This window comes from Erythrolamprus reginae, chromosome 1, assembly GCF_031021105.1.
Source record: "Erythrolamprus reginae isolate rEryReg1 chromosome 1, rEryReg1.hap1, whole genome shotgun sequence".
Lineage (NCBI taxonomy): Eukaryota > Metazoa > Chordata > Lepidosauria > Squamata > Dipsadidae > Erythrolamprus > Erythrolamprus reginae.
In genome coordinates, this window is record NC_091950.1 from 58,251,712 (window position 1) to 58,274,123 (window position 22,412).

At 40.7% G+C, this 22,412-nt stretch overlaps 1 protein-coding gene across 1 annotated transcript in view; it reads left to right on the plus strand.

The window, feature by feature from the left end:
- Positions 1-22,412, plus strand: part of LOC139161085 (cation channel sperm-associated auxiliary subunit beta-like) — a 203,989-nt gene that overhangs the window by 135,267 nt on the left and 46,310 nt on the right. The window contains exons 18-19 of the mRNA XM_070739810.1: positions 13,114-13,440; positions 19,887-20,026. Coding sequence (XP_070595911.1) covers positions 13,114-13,440; positions 19,887-20,026 — 467 coding nt within the window. The remainder of the gene's footprint in view (positions 1-13,113; positions 13,441-19,886; positions 20,027-22,412) is intronic.

A 22,412-nucleotide genomic window follows, 5' to 3' on the forward strand; every position in this document is an offset into this window, starting at 1 on the left:
CCCAGTACACTACCTTGGGGAACACCACTTTTAACTGGGACGGGGATGGATATGGTGCTTCCTATTTTGACCTATTTTGTCTGTTTGACAGGAATGCTGTAATCCAGCTATGGAGGGATACTGAGATGCCATAGGATTTGAGTTTTAGGAGTAGTTTGTCATGGACCACTGAATCAAAGGCTTTGCAGAAGTCAATATAAATTGCATCTGTAGATTTCCCTTGATCTAGATGAGTTGTCCATACATTTTTGCAGTGGAGGAGCTGCAGGTTGCAGGATAGTTTTTTTCTGAATCCAATCTGTTTGTTAGAGAGCAAATTATTAGTTTCTAGATGGAGAGTAATTGATCTGTTTATAATTGATTCCATGACTTTGCATGGGACGCAGCATAGTGAAATTGGTCTGTAGTTATCTACAAGATAGGGGTCTCCTTTTTTGAAGATGGGGATGACCATTGCTTTTGACCATAGTTTAGGAAGTGTGCTGATTCTGAAGGATTTTTCAAAAATTATGCTTGGTGGTTCAGCTATGGCAGAAGAGAGCTTTTTTAGGAAGTAAGCACATAGACCATCTGGTTCGACTGACAGAGAAGGTATAAGGTCACGTAATGCTTTTTCAACTCAGTCTTCAGTGAAGTCTACTTGGGTTAGGTTGTTGAGGGACTTTGAGGTGCGATCGATGAAATTGGGGGATGAGCCATTGCTGTTAACAAAGACAGAGCCAAAGAAAGAGTTGAGGAGGTTGGCTTTGGATGAATCATCATGGTATTCTTTGTTGTTGGGTCCTTTGAGAGGTAGGATAGGTCTAGAGTCTTTGAGTTTATTGTTGACAAAGTTGTAGAAAGCTCTATTAGATTTGGTGCGTAGGAGGTTTTCCTCTTGTTTGCTGTAGTAGTTAAGGCATTCTGCTTTTATTTGATTGCAAATGCTTTTATATCGGCTTTTGAAGTTGGAAACTTATCCTTTTTTGTTTTTCCTCCAGAGAGATTTTTTTCTTGTTTGTAATTTTCTTATTGAGCCGGGGAGGTTATTTTTTTTTTTGTGGTACATGTTAGAGGTACATGAAGTCTGATGATAATTTTCATTTCGAGTAGGAATGTGTTGTAGAGGTCATCAGGTCATCTCTATTCAGAGAATAGAGTTTTCCAGTTTAATGTTGAGAGGTGGGCTTCAATGAGTTCGTAGTTTGCTTTTTTGAAATTGAATTTTGGTATTGTATTATTTTGGTGGATCATAGTGTGGCTTAAGTTGAGACTGAAGTTGCTGTGGTCATTGTTGGAAAATGGTTCTGTTATTTGTAAGCCATATATTGCACTTTTGCTGTTGCAGAAGATGAGATCCAGACAGTTATCAAGTCTGGTATTGTTAGTTACTAGTTGGTCGAGTGCCAGATAGGTGACGGTATTATATATAGTAGAATGGATGGGTTCCATGCTGCATTCATTTAAGGACCAGTTAATTTGTGGTAGGTTGAGGTCTCTGAGGAAGATAATGGGGTATGGGCAGTTGGTTGCCCACGTTAGTAATGTGGATAATTTTTTAGCATGTTCGATGTTGTAGTCCGGGGCTCTGTAGCAAAGTAAGAAGTGAACTGTGGTATTTAGGGATAAATCACAGACAATAGTTTAAGGTACCGATAAATCCTGTGCAACTTTGAGGATTTTTAGGTTCAGCGATTTTTTGTATAATATAGCTATTCCGCCTCTTCTGCGGGATTCACATGGTAGTTTTTTGATGTGATAATGGAGTCTGGGTAGGAAGCATTTAGTCATGTTCCGCATATAAAAATTATATCAAAGTTGGATGTGTCAATTAGAAGGAGGAATTCAGACATCTTGTTGACTAAACTTCTAGCATTTAATAGTCTACATTTGAGATTTGTCTTGTGCTGGGGATTGGTTTGGGGGTGGTTAGAGGAAGTAAGGGGCACACTTTCCTATTCTTGGTTTGAGGTGGTAGGGATGCCCATTTGTTGTTGTGGGATTGTAGTCTGGCAGGTGTCAGGTTGATGTTGTGAGATGGTAGGTTGGAAAAGTTAGACCGGAAGATGTAGGGAGGATTATGGGTTCTGGGTTTGATGCTTTCCGTGTGGTAATCTATGTAAAGGTTTGTTTCACCAAATTCATAGCATCTCTTGAGTTCTGCCCGTAGTTCGCGAGAGCGAATACATTGGAGGAAAGAAAGATCTGGTCTAGATCTGAGTTTGTTGAAAGACTTGTTATTTCTGGCAATGTGGTTAATTGTCTTGATGAATTGCTGTTTTATTTGTTCATTTTTACATACCACTTTGCAGAAGCGGAGGGCTATTGAGCCATCATTATACTTGTGCTCAGGTCCAATTCTGGTAACTTCCAAAATGTCTTCTTGGACGATTGTTTGTGCATGTGAGTGATGGAGGTGGATGATATTTCTTATTTCTGTTATATCTGATTCATGGCTTTCTTCAAGACCAAAGAGGATAGTATTCTGGCGTTTTTGTTCATGTTCCATGGCATCCTTGACTAGGGTAGAGATATCAGTGGTAGATTTAGTGGTTTTTGGAGTATTGGAAGTGGTTGAGGTTAAGGTTGGGATGGTGAAGTGGTGAGTGGTATTTTGTCGGGCGGATTTGGATTAATCAGTGTTTGGATATTTTTCTCAATGGTTGAAAGTCTTGGTTCAATACTTTCTATGAATGCTTGTTGGGTTTTGATGGCTTCTTTTAAGGTGTTAATCTCATCAGACAAACTGCTGAGTATATTTAGCTTGGGGGTGCAGGAAGAGCACATATAAAGAAATGAAGAGTTTGCTTTTAGAAAGGTGGCAATATGTTTAGAAATATTGAGGCAGTTGTGGTGTGCAGACTGATTGCATGTTTGGCATTTTATGAAACCATCATGATCATTGATAATGTCATTGCATTTAAAGCATTGATAGTTGTGATTATCAATTGTTGCTTGTTGTTGTATATTCTTTTTGATTGGCATGTCTGCTTTGAGATTCAGTGTATGAAGGGAGAGGCGATGAAATGGAGTAGGAAGTGTGATGTTTTCCAGATGCTTGAGGATGCTTGAGAAGTTAGGCTTCTTCTTTTATGTAATCAGAAGGGGGAGGTGTGGTTTGGGAAAGGCTTTGCTGATCTGAAGATAGGGTGTTGGGATGCTTTGTGTTGTTCTGTAACAGTGGCTGTCTCCAGGATGTGTGTGTGGGTGGGTGGTTTAGTGCTTCAGGAAAGTCTTTCAGTTACCAGTTGAATCCAGGTTAATTACGGCTATTTCCTTATTTCTGGGTTCAGCTGAGAATGGGCTTGCTGGCTTTGGAGATTACTCTGGGAATCCCAACATAGTTTGCACTTAGCGAAGGAAAAATCTTGGCTTTTAAACAATACCCTGCCTGGATTTATGGCTTTCTACTCTGAGGGTCTCGTTATGACTTGGTTGTCAAGGTGATACTTAACAACTTCACTAAAGCAGTTTGCAACTTTAAGAGAGAGGCAAATAGCCTGAAACAGGCAAGAACAATGGCTTTCAAATGTACAGTACCCCCCTCTTTCTTCACAGCCAGCACTTTGAAATTTTAAGCAGTTTTGAACAGTCCTCCCTAGATTCGCCCATGTTTCTGCAACACTCTGTGGCCTGCACTGGCTGCCGATCAGTTTCCGGTCACTATTCAAAGTGTTGGTAATGACCTTTAAAGCCCTACATGGCATTGGGCCAGAATACATCCGGAACTGCCTTCTACCGCACGAATCCCAGCGGCCAATAAGATCCCACAGAGTTGGCCTTCTCCATGTCCTGTTGACCAAACAATGTCGTTTGGAAGAGCCTTCTCTGTGGCGGCCCCGGCCCTCTAGAATCAACTCCCCCCAGAGATTAGAATGGCCCCCACCCTCCTTGTCTTTTGCAAATTACTCAAGCCCCACCTTTATCGCCAAGCATGGGGGAGTTAAGATATTCTTTCCCCCTAGGCCATTACAAGTTATGCATGGTATGTTTGTGTGTATGTTTGGTTTTACTATAAGGGTTTTTAGTTGTTTTATTAATTGGATTGTTACATGCTGTTTTTTTATCATTGTTGTTAGCCACCCCGAGTCTGCGGAGAGGGGCAGCATACAAATCCAATTAATAATAATAATAATAATAATAATAATAATAATAATAAATATTCCTGAGTCCTGGAAGCCAGGAAATCTACTACTAAGTCTGTCTAAAAACAGAAAAAGGTATAGATTGCAAAATGTTACAAACAAAGAAAAATTGAATATTTTATGCCTTAAAGAAATGCATAAACCGCAAAGGGACAAGAGGTTATTGATAAGAGTCAATAAATGGTCTTCAATATTTGAGTTCAGATCAAGCTTCTTATTGATATTTTGTTCAAGCCTGCTAAATAATTCTTCAAAGGCTGCCATAATCTCTTGCTTTTTCGGAGCCATTTTAAAATGTTTCTTCCTCCTTCCCCTCCAAATTTTGCCACTTTTTTTCAGTTCTTACTGGCCAAACTTCGCTTGCAATCACATCTGCAGATCTGTAAAACCTCCAGTTTCACTTTCCAATACTTTTAAGGGTCATCTGTCACTCTTTGAAGTCTTTTTAGAACTTTTTCTGTTTTTGTAGGGAGGGAGGCATGTGCAGAATCTCCAATGGTTTAAATTCCTTGATTAAAAGAAAATGTGCATTACTAGATTTAAGTAAATGGAAATTAGATGTTGTATGTATGCAAGAAACGCATATAAAAGAGAATTATAATAAACTGTTAGAATGTCCAAAACTGGGGAAAATGTTTTGTGCTTCAGCATAGGTAAGAAAAAAAGGAATTGTTATGTACATTAAAGCAGTGTTTCCCAACCTTTTTGGAGCCGTGGCACATTTTTCATATTTTCAGAATCCTGGGGAACATTGGGGGGGGGCGCTAAAAAAAGTTTGGACAAAAAAAATATCTCTTCCTCCCTTTCGCTCTATTTCTCTCTCCCTCCCTCTTTCTCTCTCTTCCTTCCTTTCTCTCTCCATCCCTCTTTCTTTCTCTCTTCCTTCCTTCCTCTCTTTCTGTCTCCTTCCTCTCTCATCTCTCTTTCCTTCCTCTCCCTCCCTTTCTCTTTCCTTTCTCTCCCTTTCTGTCTATCCTTTCTATCTCTCACCCCTTCTCCCTCTTTCATTCCCTTTCTCTCCCTCCCTTTCTCTCTCATTCCTTTCTCTCCCTCTTTCCTTTCTATCTCTCTTTCTTTTTCTCCCTCCTTAATATCTTCTTTCTCTCCCCCCTTCCTCCCTCTTTCCTTTCTCCCCCTCCCTTTCTCTCTATCCTTTCTACTTCTTACTCTTTCTTTCTCTCCCTCCTTCATTCAATTTTCTCTCCCTCCCTTTCTCTCTCTTTCCTTTCTCTCCCTCACTTGTTCTCCCCTGGGTCTGCCTGTGCCTGCCCTGCACCACCCAACACGGACGGACAGCCCCCGGTCGTCGGTTCGTCGCCCCCCCCACACGGAGGGAGATCAGCCACTGGAGGGAAATCGGGCTGGCGGGGGCGGCGAATCCACCTCCCCACCCGGGTGGAGGGAGATCGGGCTGGCGAGGGCGGTGGATCCGCGTCCCCAGCCGCGCGGAGGGAAATCGGGCAGGTGGCCGCTGCTCCCTGCGTGCCCCTGGAAAAGGGTGCGCGGGGGGGCATTTTGGGGTGCGTTGGCATGCGCAGCCTACAGGGAACGGTGCCCGGGGCCGCTGCAGCCGGCAGCCTGTTTCCGCTGCCAGTGCCCTCCCGCCGACGCCAGGGAAGGTGGGAAAAAGGCGCAAAGAATGAAGCTCTCCTTCTTCCTGCCTTCCTTCTTTGGGGCGCAGCAGGAGAGCGCCAGAAACCGCGGCATCGGGCAGGAGCTGGGAGGTCGGAGGCACCGGCAGCGCCCCGCCCAGCTGGAGCTGTCACGGCACACCTGGCCGTGTCTCGCGGCACACTAGTGTGCCGCGGCACACCGGTTGGGAAACGCTGCATTAAAGAATATTTACATCCCAGAATAGTTTATAAAGATAAAGAAGGAAGAATATTAATGGTGGAAATTTCAATGGAAAAAGGTAAAGTTTTGTTAGTAGGAATTTACATGCCAAATCAGAAACAAAAGAAATTTTACTTAAAATTGCATTAAAAAATAAATGAAACTAAGTGACAAAATATTTGTATATTAGGGGATTTCAATGCAATTGCTGACCTAAATTTGGATTATAAAAGTAAAAGTAAAAATCATATTAGATGAAAACTACCAAATTCTTGTATTGCTATGATTAAAGAACTCGGTTTATATGATGTTTGGAGGAAATTATACTCCAAAAGTCAGCAATTCACTTATTACTCACACCCACATAGATCATGGTTCCGCATAGACATGGCATGGTCTCACCTAGCTCTCCTTTTACAGACAACCAAAATTGAGATACAGAGCAATAGGTGGACAGATCACCACTCAATTCTAATGAATATTAGAAATCTAATAGAGTAGAAATAGGTGGACATTAAATCAAAGTATTTTACAGGAGAAGGATTACTTAGTTAAATTAAAGAAAGAGTTAAATTTCTTCTTTAAAGAAAATCTAAATGAGGACACATCCGACACAATGAAAGCGTATGTTAGAGGTATCTCAATTGCCTATCAAATACAGAAAGGTAAAATGTATTGTTTAATAGAATTCTGAAAGAAAGCAAGATGCCTAAGTCATGGGGGGAAGCCTACATTACATTACTGCCAAAAGAGAGGTTGGAGGATCATTTAATTAAAAACTATAGGCCTATTTCTCTGTTTATAAAATTTTCACCTCGATTAAAGCAGAGCGATTGAAAATGGTTTTAAATGCACTGATACACCCAGACCAAAATGGCTTCCTCCCAAATCACCACATCAGAAATAATACAAGAACAATAATAGATGTCTTGGAATATTATGAGGCAAGACCGGATAAGTACCTAGCACGTTTATTTATTGATGCTCAGAAAGCTTTTGACAACGTAAATTGGGATTTCCTATTGACACAAATTAAACTAATGCAATTCAATGACAAATTTACTAAAATGATAGAAAAAATTTATTCCCAGCAATCAGCAGTTATCTTGGTTAATGGCGATAGGATTGAGAGAATAAACATTGAAAAGGGAGTCAGACAAGGCTGCTCAATTTCTCCCCTGTTATAAATTCTCCACATTGAGATATTATTGAACAACTTAAGAGCCAACCAAGATATCAAAGGTTTAAAAATTAAAATGAATATTACAAGACACAAGCCTTTGCAGATAACATAGTGTACATTATCAAAGATCCACTTTACTCTGGTCCTAACCTACTAAAAGATCAACAAAAATAAAACCAAAATGTTAATTTAAAATTTGCCAAAAAAAACTAAATAGAAGAGCTAGAAAATATTATGGAAATAAAATTGGCTTAAAAAGTCAAGTATTTGGGAATTTGGCTATCAATCAGATGTGCCTCAATAAAAGGGGATAACTACCAAAAATTACTAAAAGATATCCAAATTGACCTTATAAAATGGTCTAAATTACAAATGTCATTAATAGGTAGAATTTCAGCTATAAAAATGAATGTACTTCCCAAGGTTCTCTACATGTTTCAAACAGCCCTGATTAGGAATGAACAAAAATTTTATAATGAATTAGATAAATTAGTTAGAAAATTTATTTGGAAGGGGGAAAACCTAGAATCAAATACAAACTCTTGCAAGATGCAAAACATCAAGGAAACCTAGGCTTATCAGATTGGAAACTGTACTATCAAGAGGCCATAGCTACATGGTTGAAAGATTGGGTATCTCTAACAAACAAAAGACTTCTAACTATTGAAGGACATGATCTTCAGTACGGTTGGCATAAATATTTATGGAATGATTATGACAAAGTACATAGATACTTTAGTAACCATTATATCAGAGGTATTTTAATTCAAGACTGGTTAGAAATTCGGAAAATATGTTATGTCCAGATTCCCAAATGGCTTTTCCCTCTAGAAGCGGTAATACATCCAAATTTATTTGGTGCAAATAATACAATTACGTACAAAAAATTATTAACTGAACAAAACCAAGTTAAATCTAGGGCAAAGCTAGCGGAAGAAGGGATAAACATTGATTGGTGGCCCTATTTCCAACTACAAAATAAATTTAAAACAGATATGGAAAAATTTGGTTTTCAACCGAACGATCAAGAAACCGATAAAGTTTTAGTGGGCCCAGAAGGGAAAACAATATCACGAACTTACAAATGCTTATTTAGAAACAAAATGGAGGAAGAGAGAGTTAAAGAAGTAATGATCAAATGGGCCCAAAATATAGGACATACAATAGATCTGGACAAATGGGAAAATCTCTGGAGTTACAATTTGAAATTAACCATCTCTACCGCTTATAAAGAAAACCTTTATAAAATTTTCTATTGATGGTACCTAACTCCTGTAAGACTAGCAAAAATCCATCCAGGATTCTCTCCAAGCTGCTGGAAATGTAAAAGGGAGTCAGGTACTTTTTACCACATGTGGTGGACATGTGTAGAGGCCAGAAACTATTGGAGGAAAATTTGGAAGTGGATAAAAGAAATTTTATTAATTGAGATTAAATTTGAACCAGAATTATTATTATTGGGAACGGTCAATATAAACATTAAAAAGGATGACAAATATTTAATCATACATTTGATTACGGCTGCTAGAATTTGTTATGCCCAAAACTGGAAAAAAGACTCCACGCCTACCAACGTACACATCAAAAACAAAATAATGGAATTGGCAGAAATGAAAAGATTAACGATGTGCATTAAAGGAAAAGAAGACTATGTCTTCTATAAAATATGGGATAAATGGTATAACTGGTAACAAAAGAGAACAAGAAAAGGGAACAATTAATCTACTTACGCCACAAAGAAGAAATATGATAAAAAGCAATTTGGACAGCTTTACCTTTTTTCATCGATGTTAGATTTGCAAAAAATATACATAATTTACAATTAGATAAATTCCAGATTTTTTTAAAGATCTAGTAAACTTTTTCAAATTGATTAGGAAGGTATTAAATTGTTTGATCATCTTTTCTTTTTAGTTTTTCTTTCTTCCTTCCTTCTCTCAATACAAATCATGTATTTAAGCTTATTTTTATTTATATTTGAACATAGAGTTACTTCGAAAGAGCAAGAAAAATATTGATATGAAAAACCGCATAATATGTAAAATTGTATACAAAGTAAAATAAGCAAGGGAAGAGAGATTAAGATATATTTCTATTTTTGTATGTACTTCTGTTTGTTTGTTTGTATGAATTTCCAATAACAGCTTTTTAAAAAGAAGAAATGTAAAAAAAAAGAAATGTTAATTGCTCCTTTGCGAGCAAAAAAGAAACTCGGGTTGGAGGAAGAAAGAATGATTGTTTTAATGTAGTTTCTGTAAAGAGCAGCAACAGAAATCAACAAATAGTTATATACAATATTTTAGTCCAGAGTTTGTATAAACATGCAGTTGGCAAGAAGAAAGATCACAGTGGAGCCAAAGTAAGCAGTAGTTTACTTAAGCTTTATACTTGATGGTGCGGGGGGGGGAGACTTTCCCCCCCTCAAAGGCTTTGTTTGTTTGTTACAGAGCTTGTTTGTTACAGAGCAGGCTGGGGTAAGGTACACACACACACTGCCGGGCAGGAAGAAAGTGCAGGGGGGAGAACTTTCCCCCTTAAAGGCTTGCTAAACAATGTTTTAGTCCAGAGTTTGTATAAACATGCAGTTGGCAGGAAGAAAGATCACAGTAGATCCAAAGTGAGGGGTAGTTTATTTATTTTATTTATTTATTTATTAGATTTGTATGCCGCCCCTCTCCGTAGACTCACTTTTAAGCTTTAAGCTTTATCATTGAGGATGTGGGGTGGGGGGAAGACTTTTCCTCCCAAAGGATTTGTTTATTTGTTACCTACACACTCACACACACACCCTGCCAGGCAAGAAGAAAGTGCAGGCACTTTTCCCTTTCACAAGGTTCCTTCATCAGCTGGGCTTCATCAGCTGGGATGGCTCTACCGGCTCACGGTGACCTTCCTTGTACTTATACTTATATATTTGTCCACATTCCTATGCACACTATGACTACTGGCTGTCTCCTGATGGATGTATAGGTTACACAACTGGACCATGAACCCCAACTGGCTTCTCATGTGTGTGCTTTTCCCCGGCACCATTTCTTTACATTGTGTTCTCTCCCAAGGGATTATTATCAGCTAGCATTTCCTTCCTCCTGGCTCCTCGGTTGTCTGCCTCCTTCAAACATGCATCCGCCTTTGTTTTATTCATTTGCATTTTTGAGACTGAAAAGTTGATTTTTGTTGAATTACAACTTTATTTTCAATTGCTGTAGTCCTTTTTAGACACATTTTTAGATAAAGAAAACATTTACTTTATTTATTTATTTATTTTTTTAAATTATACTGCCCTTTTCCTTAGACTCAAGGCGGCTTACAACATGTTAGCAATAGCACTTTTTAACAGAGCTGGCATATTACCCCCACAATCTGGGTCCTCATTTTACCCACCTCGGAAGGATGGAAGGCTGAGTCAACTTTGAGCCAGTGATGAGATTTGAACCACTGACCCGCAGATCTACAAGTCAGCTTTAGTGGCCTGCAGTACTGCACCCTACCCACTGCACCACCTCGGCTCATGGTTTCCTGAACTTCAGAAAGAGGCATAGATACCATGCTAATGATGCTAATTATCATCTCTTTTAAAAGACTGAGAATGAAGCCTAAAAAATCCAGGTAATATTGACACTCGGAGTATTTTTGTCAATTTGGGCTACACTATTTTAGTTGGCTATCTTTTATTGGCTATCCTCAATAGTTCATTGGTTACTTTGCAGAGAAACCATCTATTCAACTGAGCTAATATTTGTTTGTTTGTTTATGTCCTTGTTTGTTTATTTTTAGCACTAATTCATGGTGGTTAACATATACAACACATCTTAACGTGCACTCTAAAGTTTCTGCAGTGTATCTTTGCCTTACCAGTACTGCTGAAATACTGTAGTGCTTAAGAACTTCACTTAGCATTAAGAATATTCTCAATTTTCAAGGATTTATCTTGGTTTTCTTCCCTGCATATTTACTATTTTTTGCATCACCCGATGCAGAACATGTTCATTCTCAGTTCCCAGAAAATCCATAGTTACATTTCTCATTCTAAAGAAGAATGGCAAGCTGAATTAATCTGAGTGGGCTACCATACATGGCTAGCAAACTATGGTGAAAATGTGTTTTTTATTGTTAATTAATGTATAAAATCTAAGGTTTCTTATACAGTGGTACTTCTACTTACGAACTTAATTCATTCTGTAACCAGGTTCGTAAGTAGAGAAGTTCGTAAGTAGAGGCAATTTTTCCCATAGAAATCAATGTAAAAGTGAATAATGCGTGCAAACTCATCTGAAAATTCACCCCTTTTGCCTTATTACTGCCAGCATTCTGATTCTTGTTTGGGAGCGGGTGGAGGAGGTGGGGGGGAGACAGGGGAGGCTGCCTGGAGGGACCCTCATGGGTGGATTGACATGGGCAGGAAGCTCGGGCTTCCACCCTCCTTTAAAGTTTGCGGCAGCGGCAGGCAACAGGGAATCCAGGGGAGTCCCTTCAAGGCACCCAATGCAGCAGGCTTTAATTCCTTCTACCTTCCATCCCCAGCCTTCCTCCTGAAGGCCAGGCCATGAAGCGAGCGTAGGAGTCGCCGTGGTCTTTTGGGGAACATTCCATCACGGAGGTCTCCAGGTTTTGGCTACTGAAGGCTTCGGCGCACAAAAGCCAAGGATGGGTGCTCCCTTCTGGGGGAGGGACTTGAACCAAACAACCCTCCATTAGGATTTTTGCCAGTCCATGGTGAGAAACCAGCACCACTGCTATGGCAGGAAATGTGCTGCTGCCGCCGAGCTCTAGCTTCCAAGACCGCAGTCTGAAATCCCTTCTGCCTTGGTGGGTTTTTTGCCTGTCGCAGCAAGATTCCCCTGGCGGCAAGCAAGGCTCAATGTCTTGACTCCCAAGGAGCTCGTTCGCCCATCTTCCCAGTCCCGAAATCTCCTTGCAAGGAAAGGAGGCAACGATGTTCGTGTGGGCGAAGATGGAAGGAATAAATGAAGGGTGGTGTTTTTAACCAAATGAAAGAAAAAAGTTGCAAAGAAGACGTGATCCCAGCGGCAGTGAAAACAAATCCGAAAAAACCTTTTCCCACTGGGACACAAACCACCTTGGCATTCCACCCCTGGGCATCATCTAGCGCTTCCTCCTATCCAGAAGGGACTTCCTCCTTCCATCTTCACCCACAGGGAAGACGGGCGAACAAGCTCCCGTGGCGACAGGCAAAAAAACTACCAAGGAAGAAGGGATTTCAGACTGCGGTCTTGGGAAGCCAGAGCACCACGGCAGCGGCACATTTCCTGCCATAGTGCCAGTTTCTCACCATGGACCAGCAAAAATTCCAATGGAAGGTCGTTCGGTCCAAGTCACTCTCCCCAGAAGGGAGCACCCTTCTGCTCTCTTCTTCTTCCTCGGCGGTTGGCAGGGAGGTGTTGGGAAGGGTTCGCGGGGATGGAAGGTAGGAGGAATTAAAGCCCACTGCTTTAGGTGCCTTGAAGGGACTCCCCCAGGGGAAGTGGGTGCCAGGCACAGAGTGAGAGCCAAGGAGTCTTGTCTAAGGCTGAAGCGCTGGTCCTTGCCACAGCTGGAATTCCCCACCTCCAGGCTGGTGCCCCAAGCAATTGGGAAATCCCAGGGGCTTCAGCTGGCAACAGTCGGCATTGGCAGTCCAGAGGCAGGGAATCCCTGCAGCACAGCAGTCACAAGAAGGGGGAATTAGCAGTAAGCAGGGAGAATGCGGCAGTAAGAGTGCACGTGCAGTAAGAGAATGCACACACCCAGGGTTGGGTTCATAAGGTGAACATGGTTCGGAAGTAGAGGCAAAAAAATCTTAAACACCAGGTTCGTGTCCTGAAAAGTTCATTAGTAGAGGCGTTTGTAAGTAGAGGCACCACTGTACTAAGTATAGGTCAGGCAATTACCCTTGAATAAATTAGCCTTATTCATTATAATGTCAATTCATTTTTAATGACAGATGTATCTCTCTGTGTTTTTTTTCCCCAGATTCTCATATATTTAAAGCAACTGATATTGGAAAGACACTGGTGATTCCAGGCACTAAGAGTTACTTTATCATTCGGCTGGTGGATAATTATACGGCTTTAGGAATTACCACTTTGCCTGATGCATCGGTTGAAGGCAACCTTATTGCACCTAATGAGTGGTTTCTGTATGACTTTGGCACAACAAATGGTAGAAAATGGAAAATTGTAGTTGACAGATGTAGACATGTAATGCAACAGTTTGATGATCTACCATTAAATGCCATTAAATACCTGGATGTTGGGAAAGAATTAAATTTTTCATTCCGAGTAACTCCAATTAATACTGGTAAGACCACTGGAATCTTGCATGTATTTTTCTCTCTTTTTAAACTCTCAATGTATTATATAATATGTACAATATGTTTTAAAGCAGGAAAGTATTTAAGTTAAATTTATATTTTTAGTAACCTCAGTGCAAATATTCACTGTTATTCATGGTAGGCAGCTCTGCCTTTTTTATCTTAGAAATATTCAAAATAGAAATATCAGGCTCTGAAATGCACAACTCATTTATCTGCTTTTCAATCTGTAGAAAATGCTGAAAAATTTCATCCCTGGCACCCACTACAACCTTTGGAAGCAAAATTTCTTTGATGTGGATTGACTCTACACTCTGGAAAAATTCTGTCCTTGTCTAATTAATGTTCAATTAATTAGTGTTTTCAAGCTCTTATCATTTTAAGCATAAGTAATTAGAATCATTGGGATTTAATTAAGGCAATACTGGCAGTTCTCATTAATTGACCACAATTGGGACAAGCAATTGGGATGTTAAACAAAATAGTTGTTAACCAAAGCTGTGATTGTGTTTGTGATCTTACTTCACCTTTCCTTTGTTTTACAAGCCTGTGAAGGTCATAAATGTGAGATTGCTTGTAAAATGTTCATCATTGTAATTGTGAACAATTGCTACAAAAGACACTCATTAAATAAAGAATATCTGTAGTACTTTAAAAAAATTAATGAAAGAGGTGGGCTAGTATTATAGTTTCCAAATACAATATTAAACCATCACCTAGCTATGTTATATCTCTGTCAAGCAAAATACATCTTTCCAATAGTTTCCGATCCTTTCAATTTAATGAAATAGGAACAGGCACTCTTATTTTTTTATAGCATTAGAGTAACAGAATAACAAAGTTCTAAGGGATCTCAGATGTCTTCTACTCCAAACCCCTACTCAAGCATGAGACCTTATGCCATTTTGGACCAATGGCTGTCCAATCTCTTAAAAATCTCTAGTCATGGAGCACCTACAACTTTTTAGGGCAGGCTGTTCCACTAGTTAATTGTTCTCACTGTCAGAAAATTTGTCTTTAGTTCTAGGTTGGATTTCCCTTGATTAGCTTCCATCCATTGCTTCTTCTCCTATCTTCTAGTGCTTTGGCAAAGAAGCTTAGGAAATTTTGAAAAATGAAATTATAAAAGCCCAGTCTAACACAATTCCAATGAAGAAGAAAATAACAGCTTTCAAAAGAAACCAGCATTCTTTCACAAAGAGCTAAGGCTCAAAATGGACTATGGCTTGTGACAAAATAAAATAACAAAAAAACTTATTTACAACATGTAAACATCAAGGAAAAAGCCAAGGAAACTATTTGTTGTGGCATGTTCACATCCTGGGCTATTAGTAATGGACCCAGAGGACTGAGAGACAGTGGAGGCACTGTACATGCATCCTGTGTTCCTGGCACCAGAGACTGACAGCGGAGAGAACATGGTGTTAGAGACTGAAGAGCAGCCAAGGTCTTCTGCACCTCCTGAGATGAGTGACTCAGGAGAAGAGGAGGAGCCTCTTCTTGATGCTAGGATTTGCAGGGCCTCTAGGAGGCATGTGTGGTTACTTAGGAGGAAGTTTACTCATGAATAGCACTGCTGGCTATTGGGTCATGCAGAGTACAATGTCATTCATCTTAGAAATCTAGTTTCCATCCCCATATTTTGGATTGTGTTTTAAAAGGACTACATTCTTAGCTTTCTTGATGAGCTCTGGGCTTCCAGCCAAATACTGTAAGTCAACAATAAGAAAACCTACAGCAAACTAGTAATTAGTTGTTTTATTTACCTATTCTCCACATCTCTCGGCTGTGGCGAGAAGGGCGTTTGCACAGGTTCGCCTGGTGCACCAGTTGTGACCCTATTTGTACTGGGAGTCATTGCTCGCAGTCACTCATGCCCTCATCACCTCGAGGTTCAACTACTGTAACCCTCTCTACATGGGGCTTCCTTTGAAAAGTGTTCAGAAACTTCAGATCGTGCAGAACACAACTGAGAGAGCCATCGTGGGGCTTCCAAGATCTGCTCACATTTCGCCAACACTCCATGGCCTGCACTAGCTGCCAATCAGTTTCTGGTCACAATTCAAAGTGTTGGTTATGACCTATAAAGCCCTACATGGCATCGGACCAGAATATCTCCGAGACCACCATCTGCCGCACGAATCCCAGCAACTGATTAGGTCCCACAGAGTTGGCCTTCTCCAGGTCCCATTGACCAAATAATGTCGGCTGGCAGGACCAGGGGAACAGCCTTCTCTGTGGTGGCCCCAGCCCTCTGGAATCAACTCCCTCCAGAGATTTGAACAGCCCCCGCCCTCCTCGCCTTCCGTAAAATGCCGAAGACCCACCTTTGTCGCCAGGCGTGGGGATAATTACCACCTTCTCCCCCTTTTTATTATGTTTTCGGCCTTACTGTATGATGGATTAGGTTGAATATGCATGATTGTATAGTCAGGGATTTTACTATGTATTAATGTTTTTTTTTAATTGATTTAACTTTTATTATTGGATTTGTAATGTACTGTATCACTGTTATGTTGTGAGCCACCCTGAGTCTTCGGAGAGGGGCAGCATAAAAATCTAATAAATTATAAACAATAACCAATTTCTGCAACCATTCTTCATATGTTTTAGCCTCTAATCATTTTTGTTGCTCTCCTCTGCACTCTTTCCAGAGTCTCAACAGCTTTTTATATTGTGGCAACCACAACTGGATGCAATTTTCCAAGTGTGGTCCTACTAAGGCAGTGTTGGTGGCACATGGAGTCATATCTGCTGGCACGCAATCCGTTGCCCTAGCTCAACTCCAGTGTGCATGTGCGTACCAGCCAGGTGATTTTTTGGCTTGCCTGGAAGTTCAAGGAGGACATTTTTGACTTCCAGAGAGTCTCCGGGGAAATGGGGGTGGGCATTTTTGCATCTTGAGCCTGGGAAGGCCGAAAAACAGACCTAACGGGCCCAACAGAGTTTGGGGAATGGGTTGTTTCAGGCCTCCAGAGGGCCTCTGGGGGAGGGGGCAAGGGTGGCCATTTTCACTGTCCCCAAGCATTGAATTATGGGTGTGGGCACTCGCGCATGCATGATCGCACATGTACACACACTTTCAGCACCCAAGGAAAAAAAGTTTCACCATCACTGTATTAATGCATTATAAAATGGTACTAACACTTCACATGATCTTGTGTCTATTCCTCTGTTAATGTAGCCTAGGAATGCATTGGCACACTGCTACATGGCTGGCTCATATTTAAGTGGTTTCTTACCATTGAATTTTTAGATATTTTTAAGTTCTTTGCTCCCTTATTGCAATTAATTGAAAAATAACTATTTCTTATCCAAGGCAGATTCCCAGAGGACTAAGTACTAAATCATTATAAACAGAATGTTTATGAATGTGAGTTTCAAGAGTGGCAGGGTAATTCCTCCTACTATAAAGATTGATTCTTGAGGGTTAAAGGGTAAACATTATGGCACTGATATCACTTGAGAATGAATGTCTTGTAAACCGAAATTAGGGAAAACCAAGTGATTTAAGAAAATCCAACAGAGTGGTAGGAAACATGTTCAAAGCTATCCAAATATTGTATGCTTATGTGTTGGCTTTCTCACATGACAGCCCCAGGGCCGCCGATAGACGGGTATTACTAGGAGGGTTGTCATGGGCCCGGGCCAAGGGGGGGACCGGCGCCCGCCAAAAACTCCCCAACCCCGATTGAGACAAACGCTGCCACTGCGGAGCTTCTCCGACCGCGGCCTGCACCAAGACAACAAAAGAGCCAGGGCTTGCACGACCGGTGGGGGGGGGACTCTCTTCCGAAGCTCCCAGGGGATCCCCTTCCCTCCCACGGCCGGGAGGGGAACGAAGAAGGGGGAAGCAAAGAGAGAAGGCTGGCAGGCGCCGGTTTTTGTATGGCCCGAACGAGTCGCTTCTCTCTCTCTCTCTCCGTCTCTCCCCGCGCAGCCGCAGACAAAGGAGCCGCTCGGTGCCATCCTGCAAGGCGCAGGGAAGGTGGAAAGGGTGGGAGGTGGTCAGATCTCTCCCCCCGGGGCAGGGGAGGGAAAGTGGGGGCGAGGCAAGAGAGAGGGGGGAGGCCGGAAGGAGGGGAGAAAGCGGGGAGGCTTGGCCGCCGGGTAGCTGAAAAGGAAGAAGCCGGTTTTGGAGCTGCCCCCTTAAAACGCGGAGCCGGGGACACCATGGCTCCGTCTTGCAGGAGGTGGTTCGCCAACGAGGGAAGCAAGCATCTGCTCGCGACGGCCAGCAATGCTGCTGATAGCAACCACCTGATTGCTGGGAAGGCGTCTCAAAAGCCTCCTCAGGGGGTTTAAAGCAGGGGCTGCAAGATTGCCCCCCCACCGCATTTTGAAAGGGAGAATCCAGCAGTCAAAAGAGATGAGAGCTGATCATTGTGAGTGCTGAGACAGAGTTGTAAAACTTCGGAGAGATGGGTGGGGGTTTGGTAGAGGGAGGACGAAGCTTCGGAGAGGGAGGATGAAAAGGCAGGAGGGGCTGGAATCCAGTGCCTGGCAGCATGTCTCTTCCCCACCCTGTTTCCCTCCAACACGACCGGGTCCCTTCCTTTCTCCCTCCCCCCCCCCCCCGGTTTTGGAGCCATTGGGATCTGTTCCGGGACGATCCTTCCTTTATTTCTTTATTGGCCAAGTATGATTGGATACACAAGGGAGGAGAGATAAACATATGAGAGAGTGAAGGGGAGACAGAGGGAGAGGATGCAGGAATGAAGAGACCTGGAAGGAGAGAATGAGAGAGAAAGAAAAGAGAGAAATGGAGGGAGGAAGAAGGAAGAATGAAATGAATAGAGGGAAAGAGGGTGGAAGGACCTTTGGGGGGTAATTTCTTTCTCTCTCAACATTCAAATAATACAATGCACCATCTAATTTTCCACGAATAAAATGCTGTATTTTCTTAGTAACTAATATCAATCATCCCAAAAGTTGCAAAAGGTTTTTTTCTAATTTTGTCATCCAGTTACATACATTTTCTTTTAGTTAAATTCCCTCCTTAATGTTCCTTCAAAAAATATTTCTAACTTATTAACCAGTATGCCAAAGTGCTAAATTCAATTCCATTTATGCATTAATCCAAATCAGTATCACCTACTGCATATTGTATTATAATCAATATTTCTAACTTTATTAAAACAGATCAGCAATTCCTAAATTCATATATCTAAATAGAAAAATAGAAGTTAAAAAAGAGCAAACAAAACAATACTCTAAGCTTAATCAACCCTTCTCAAACTCCAATTTCTTCAATCTGAGCAGAACTTTGAACCAAACCCTTTTTTTTATTTTTTGTATCCCCTTTTAATCCCCTTTTCCATTTTATTCTTTCTATTCTTCCTTCTAGGAAGAAAGGATTTTGTTAGAAAAATAAAGGGGTTATTGGATCAAACTTTGGACACTTGACAAGTTAGTTATGATAGTGGCCATGTCCCAGGGTTATGTGAACATCTTTTGGGATGTTCAAGCAGCTGCAAGGATTAACTTAATGACTGTGGCAAGAAAGGTGGTAAAGTGAGGCAGAACTCACTTAATAACCGTCTTACTCAGGAGATAGAAACATTGGCCTCATCGGTTCATTTACTGATGGTTCAAAGTCGCAACGGCCCTGAATAAAGTGACATGGCCCTTTTTAACACTTAGCACCTTCGCAGCAGCCCGATGATCGGAGGATCAAAACTTTGCTGCCGTTTCATTTTTATGACCATTGCTGTGTGTCCTGAGGTCACGTGACCCCCTTTTGTTTCTAACCGATCCACGCCCAGGCATGGAAATGTGCCGCTCAGACATTATACTTTTCTGCTCACACCGAAAAAAAAATTAGAGGGAACACTGCTTGAAGATATCTGGCTGGGGAATTCTGGGAGTTGAAGTCCAGATATCTTCAGGTTGCCAAGGTTGGGAAACACTGGCCTATGGGACCGCCTTGCTTGGTGTAAAGCGGGAAATGATCCCCAGGGGATGGAGTGGCTCGGTGACTTAAAGTAGTTTTAAAATGGCGGGGGGGCCAGACACTTAGGCTGTATGGGGCCCCAAAATTCCTGATGGCGGCCCTGGACAGCCCTTATGCAAATGTGCAAACTCATTCATCCAAGTTTGTGTTAAGTTGAATGGCCCAACTAGCATGATTCCAATGTCTCATTCATTGTGCAGACTGGGTCAGAATAACTGCATAGGGTCAGAAAGTGGTACTAGGATTTATCCTATATATGTTTCTTTATAATATGAGGCAAAACTTTAAATTGGGCTTTAGGTGGAACAATGTGTAATTACTACCTAGAGTTAATAGCTTTATTTAGCTTTGTTTTTCAGAAATTATAATCTGCATAACTGGTCTGTAAATTACTAGGTATTCCTCCTCTTACATGGAATTATTCTGCATAAAGCAAATAGTACAGGTAATTATAAATTTCATATTTGTTTCAATCCACAGCTTTCATAGTGTTTCATCAGTTAATGATGACAGTACTAATTGGAAGGCCTTCTCTACTGGATTTCACTACAGATGATTACTGGGATGATAACCAGAGTTATATATTCAATTTCATTGCTCGCAGTAGATTTTTTATACAGGTAATACACAAATTGTTTTGCTCAACTGTATGATAGAGTTTACTGTGTAACTAGGTCTCAAACATGTAGGCCAGCACTTTCTACCAAATACATATTGCACAATAAATTTGGTTTGGTTTGGATCTGCTTAAGTATAAATCTTTTCTCAGGATAAGTATAATATAAGGAATGAATATTAAAGGATTATTAACTATAAATGATCTTCTATAGGTATTCTCAAGCAGTGGTTGTCATCCTTTCCCCAGGACATAACACTTTCAATTCCCAAGTTTATTCCTGATACCACACAGGTAGATAGTGAACTCTAAGATGAAGGAAGCTCTGTGCTTCCTGCCGCAATAGATTTTCCAATACCAATTGCCATATGGATGGATGGAAGGAAGGAAGGAAGGAAGTGTGGTGTATTTCCATATCGATCTGATTCTGAACAACAATCAGATAAAGTAATAATGTAAAAAACACAGATTGCTCGCTGGCGTGGGGAGTACGTGACTGGGTAGGATATGTTGGTGTCTGGTCCTGCTAAGGGTGTGTCCAATGGTTCTTCCCGACCCTGCCAGTTTCCCCCTTTCCAGGCAGGTGGCAGGAGCCCCTCAGCTTTGACTGGGCTAGGCAGATCCCAGATGCCCCATTTCGGTTGGCTGGCTGGATCCTGCCAAAGGATTCTTATTCCACACCCATCCCTGAGCTTACGCAACTCTTCCAAATGGCATGCTCTAGGTGACTGGCAAACAGCTGTGCCGGCTCTTGTCAAAGCTCCTGTGACTCTTCTGCTCGGGGGAACGTGTGGCAGGAGTTATCTCCACTTCCTACACTCTCAGCAAAGGGAAGAGGCATCTTTTTGGAGTTTAACAGCTCTATGTGTCTGTCATTTGTTATCTTTAGGGGGGAAAAGGTTGCAAACTACAGCAACTCTTCTCACGAGGGCACTTCTTGCAGTGAGAAGAGTTTGCAAGCTTTTCTTCCCAGAGAGCAAAATAGCCTTTCCAAAGGCCAAAAACCAGCTGGCTAGCACGCACATGCATGCTGGAGTTGACATAGGTCAATGCCTTGCATGCCCTCTGATATGGCTCCGCGTGCCACCTGTGGCACGCATGCCATAGGATCACCATCATGGAACTATAGTATATGTGGCTAGAAAAAGGAAAATTAAAAATAAACAATTGGAAGAGACTCAAAAATATCCAAATTATAGAAAATGAAATGCAAAAAGACCCACAAAATGAAAAATTAGGAGAGGAGAGGGATGAATTAAAGCACAAAATTAGCCTAATAGTCCAAGAAGTAGCCTTACAAATTAAAATAGCTAAACAAAATTACTTTGAAAATGTGAATAAAATAGGCCGATGGTTAGCATACAAATTAAAAAAGGAAAAAGAAGAGAGATATATTCAACATTTATAGGATGAAAAAGGAATAAGCAATTTACAATAGAAGGTAAAAAGAAAATAGCGGTGGAATATTTTAAAGAGCTCTATAATAAAGAAGAAAGTGATAAAGGTAAACTAAAAGAGTTTATAAATAGAATAGATTTAGGGGCGTTGACAGAATTAAACAAAGAATGTTTGAATAAAAAAATAACAGCAATAGAATTAGAGAATGTGATTCACAAGCAGAAGAATAATAAAACTCCAGGGCCAGATGGGATTCCAAACGAATACTACAAAGAGCTATTACTAACCACACTCAATGAAGTACTAGATTGTGGAAGAATTCCAAGGTTTTGGACAGAAGCATTAATAACGCTAATACCAAAAGAGAAAAGAGAAAAACAAAAAATCCAAAACTATAAACCAATTTCATTGCTTAATGCTGATTTTAAAATATTTACTACAATTATGGCGAATAGAATTAAACCGATTTTAAATGAATGGATACAAACAGATCAAAATGGGTTTTGACTGGGTAGATTAATTAAGAACAACACAAGAATAATATTAAATACATTAGAATTCTATGAAGCATATCCAGAGAAATCTGTGGCACTAATATTCTTGGATGCCCAGAAAGCCTTTGACAACTTGAAATGGAAATTCTTAATTGAACAATTAAAACAAATGAAATTTGGAAGTAAATTTATTAAAATGATTGAAATAATTTATAATACATAATCAGCAAGAATTATGGTAAATGGAGAATTAACAAAGAACTTTCAAATCTGGAAAATAGTACGTCAAGGATGTCCATTATCGCCCCTGCTTTTTATTTTTTCTATGGACACATTGATACAACAAATTCAGAAAAATCCACAAATTAGGCAACTTAAAATTAAAGGACAAGAATTCAAACTCCAGGCATACACAGATGACCTGGTGTTCATTATAGAAGATCCATTAGAGGCATGACAAGAATTACTAAGAGAGATAAACAGTTATGGATGTCTAGC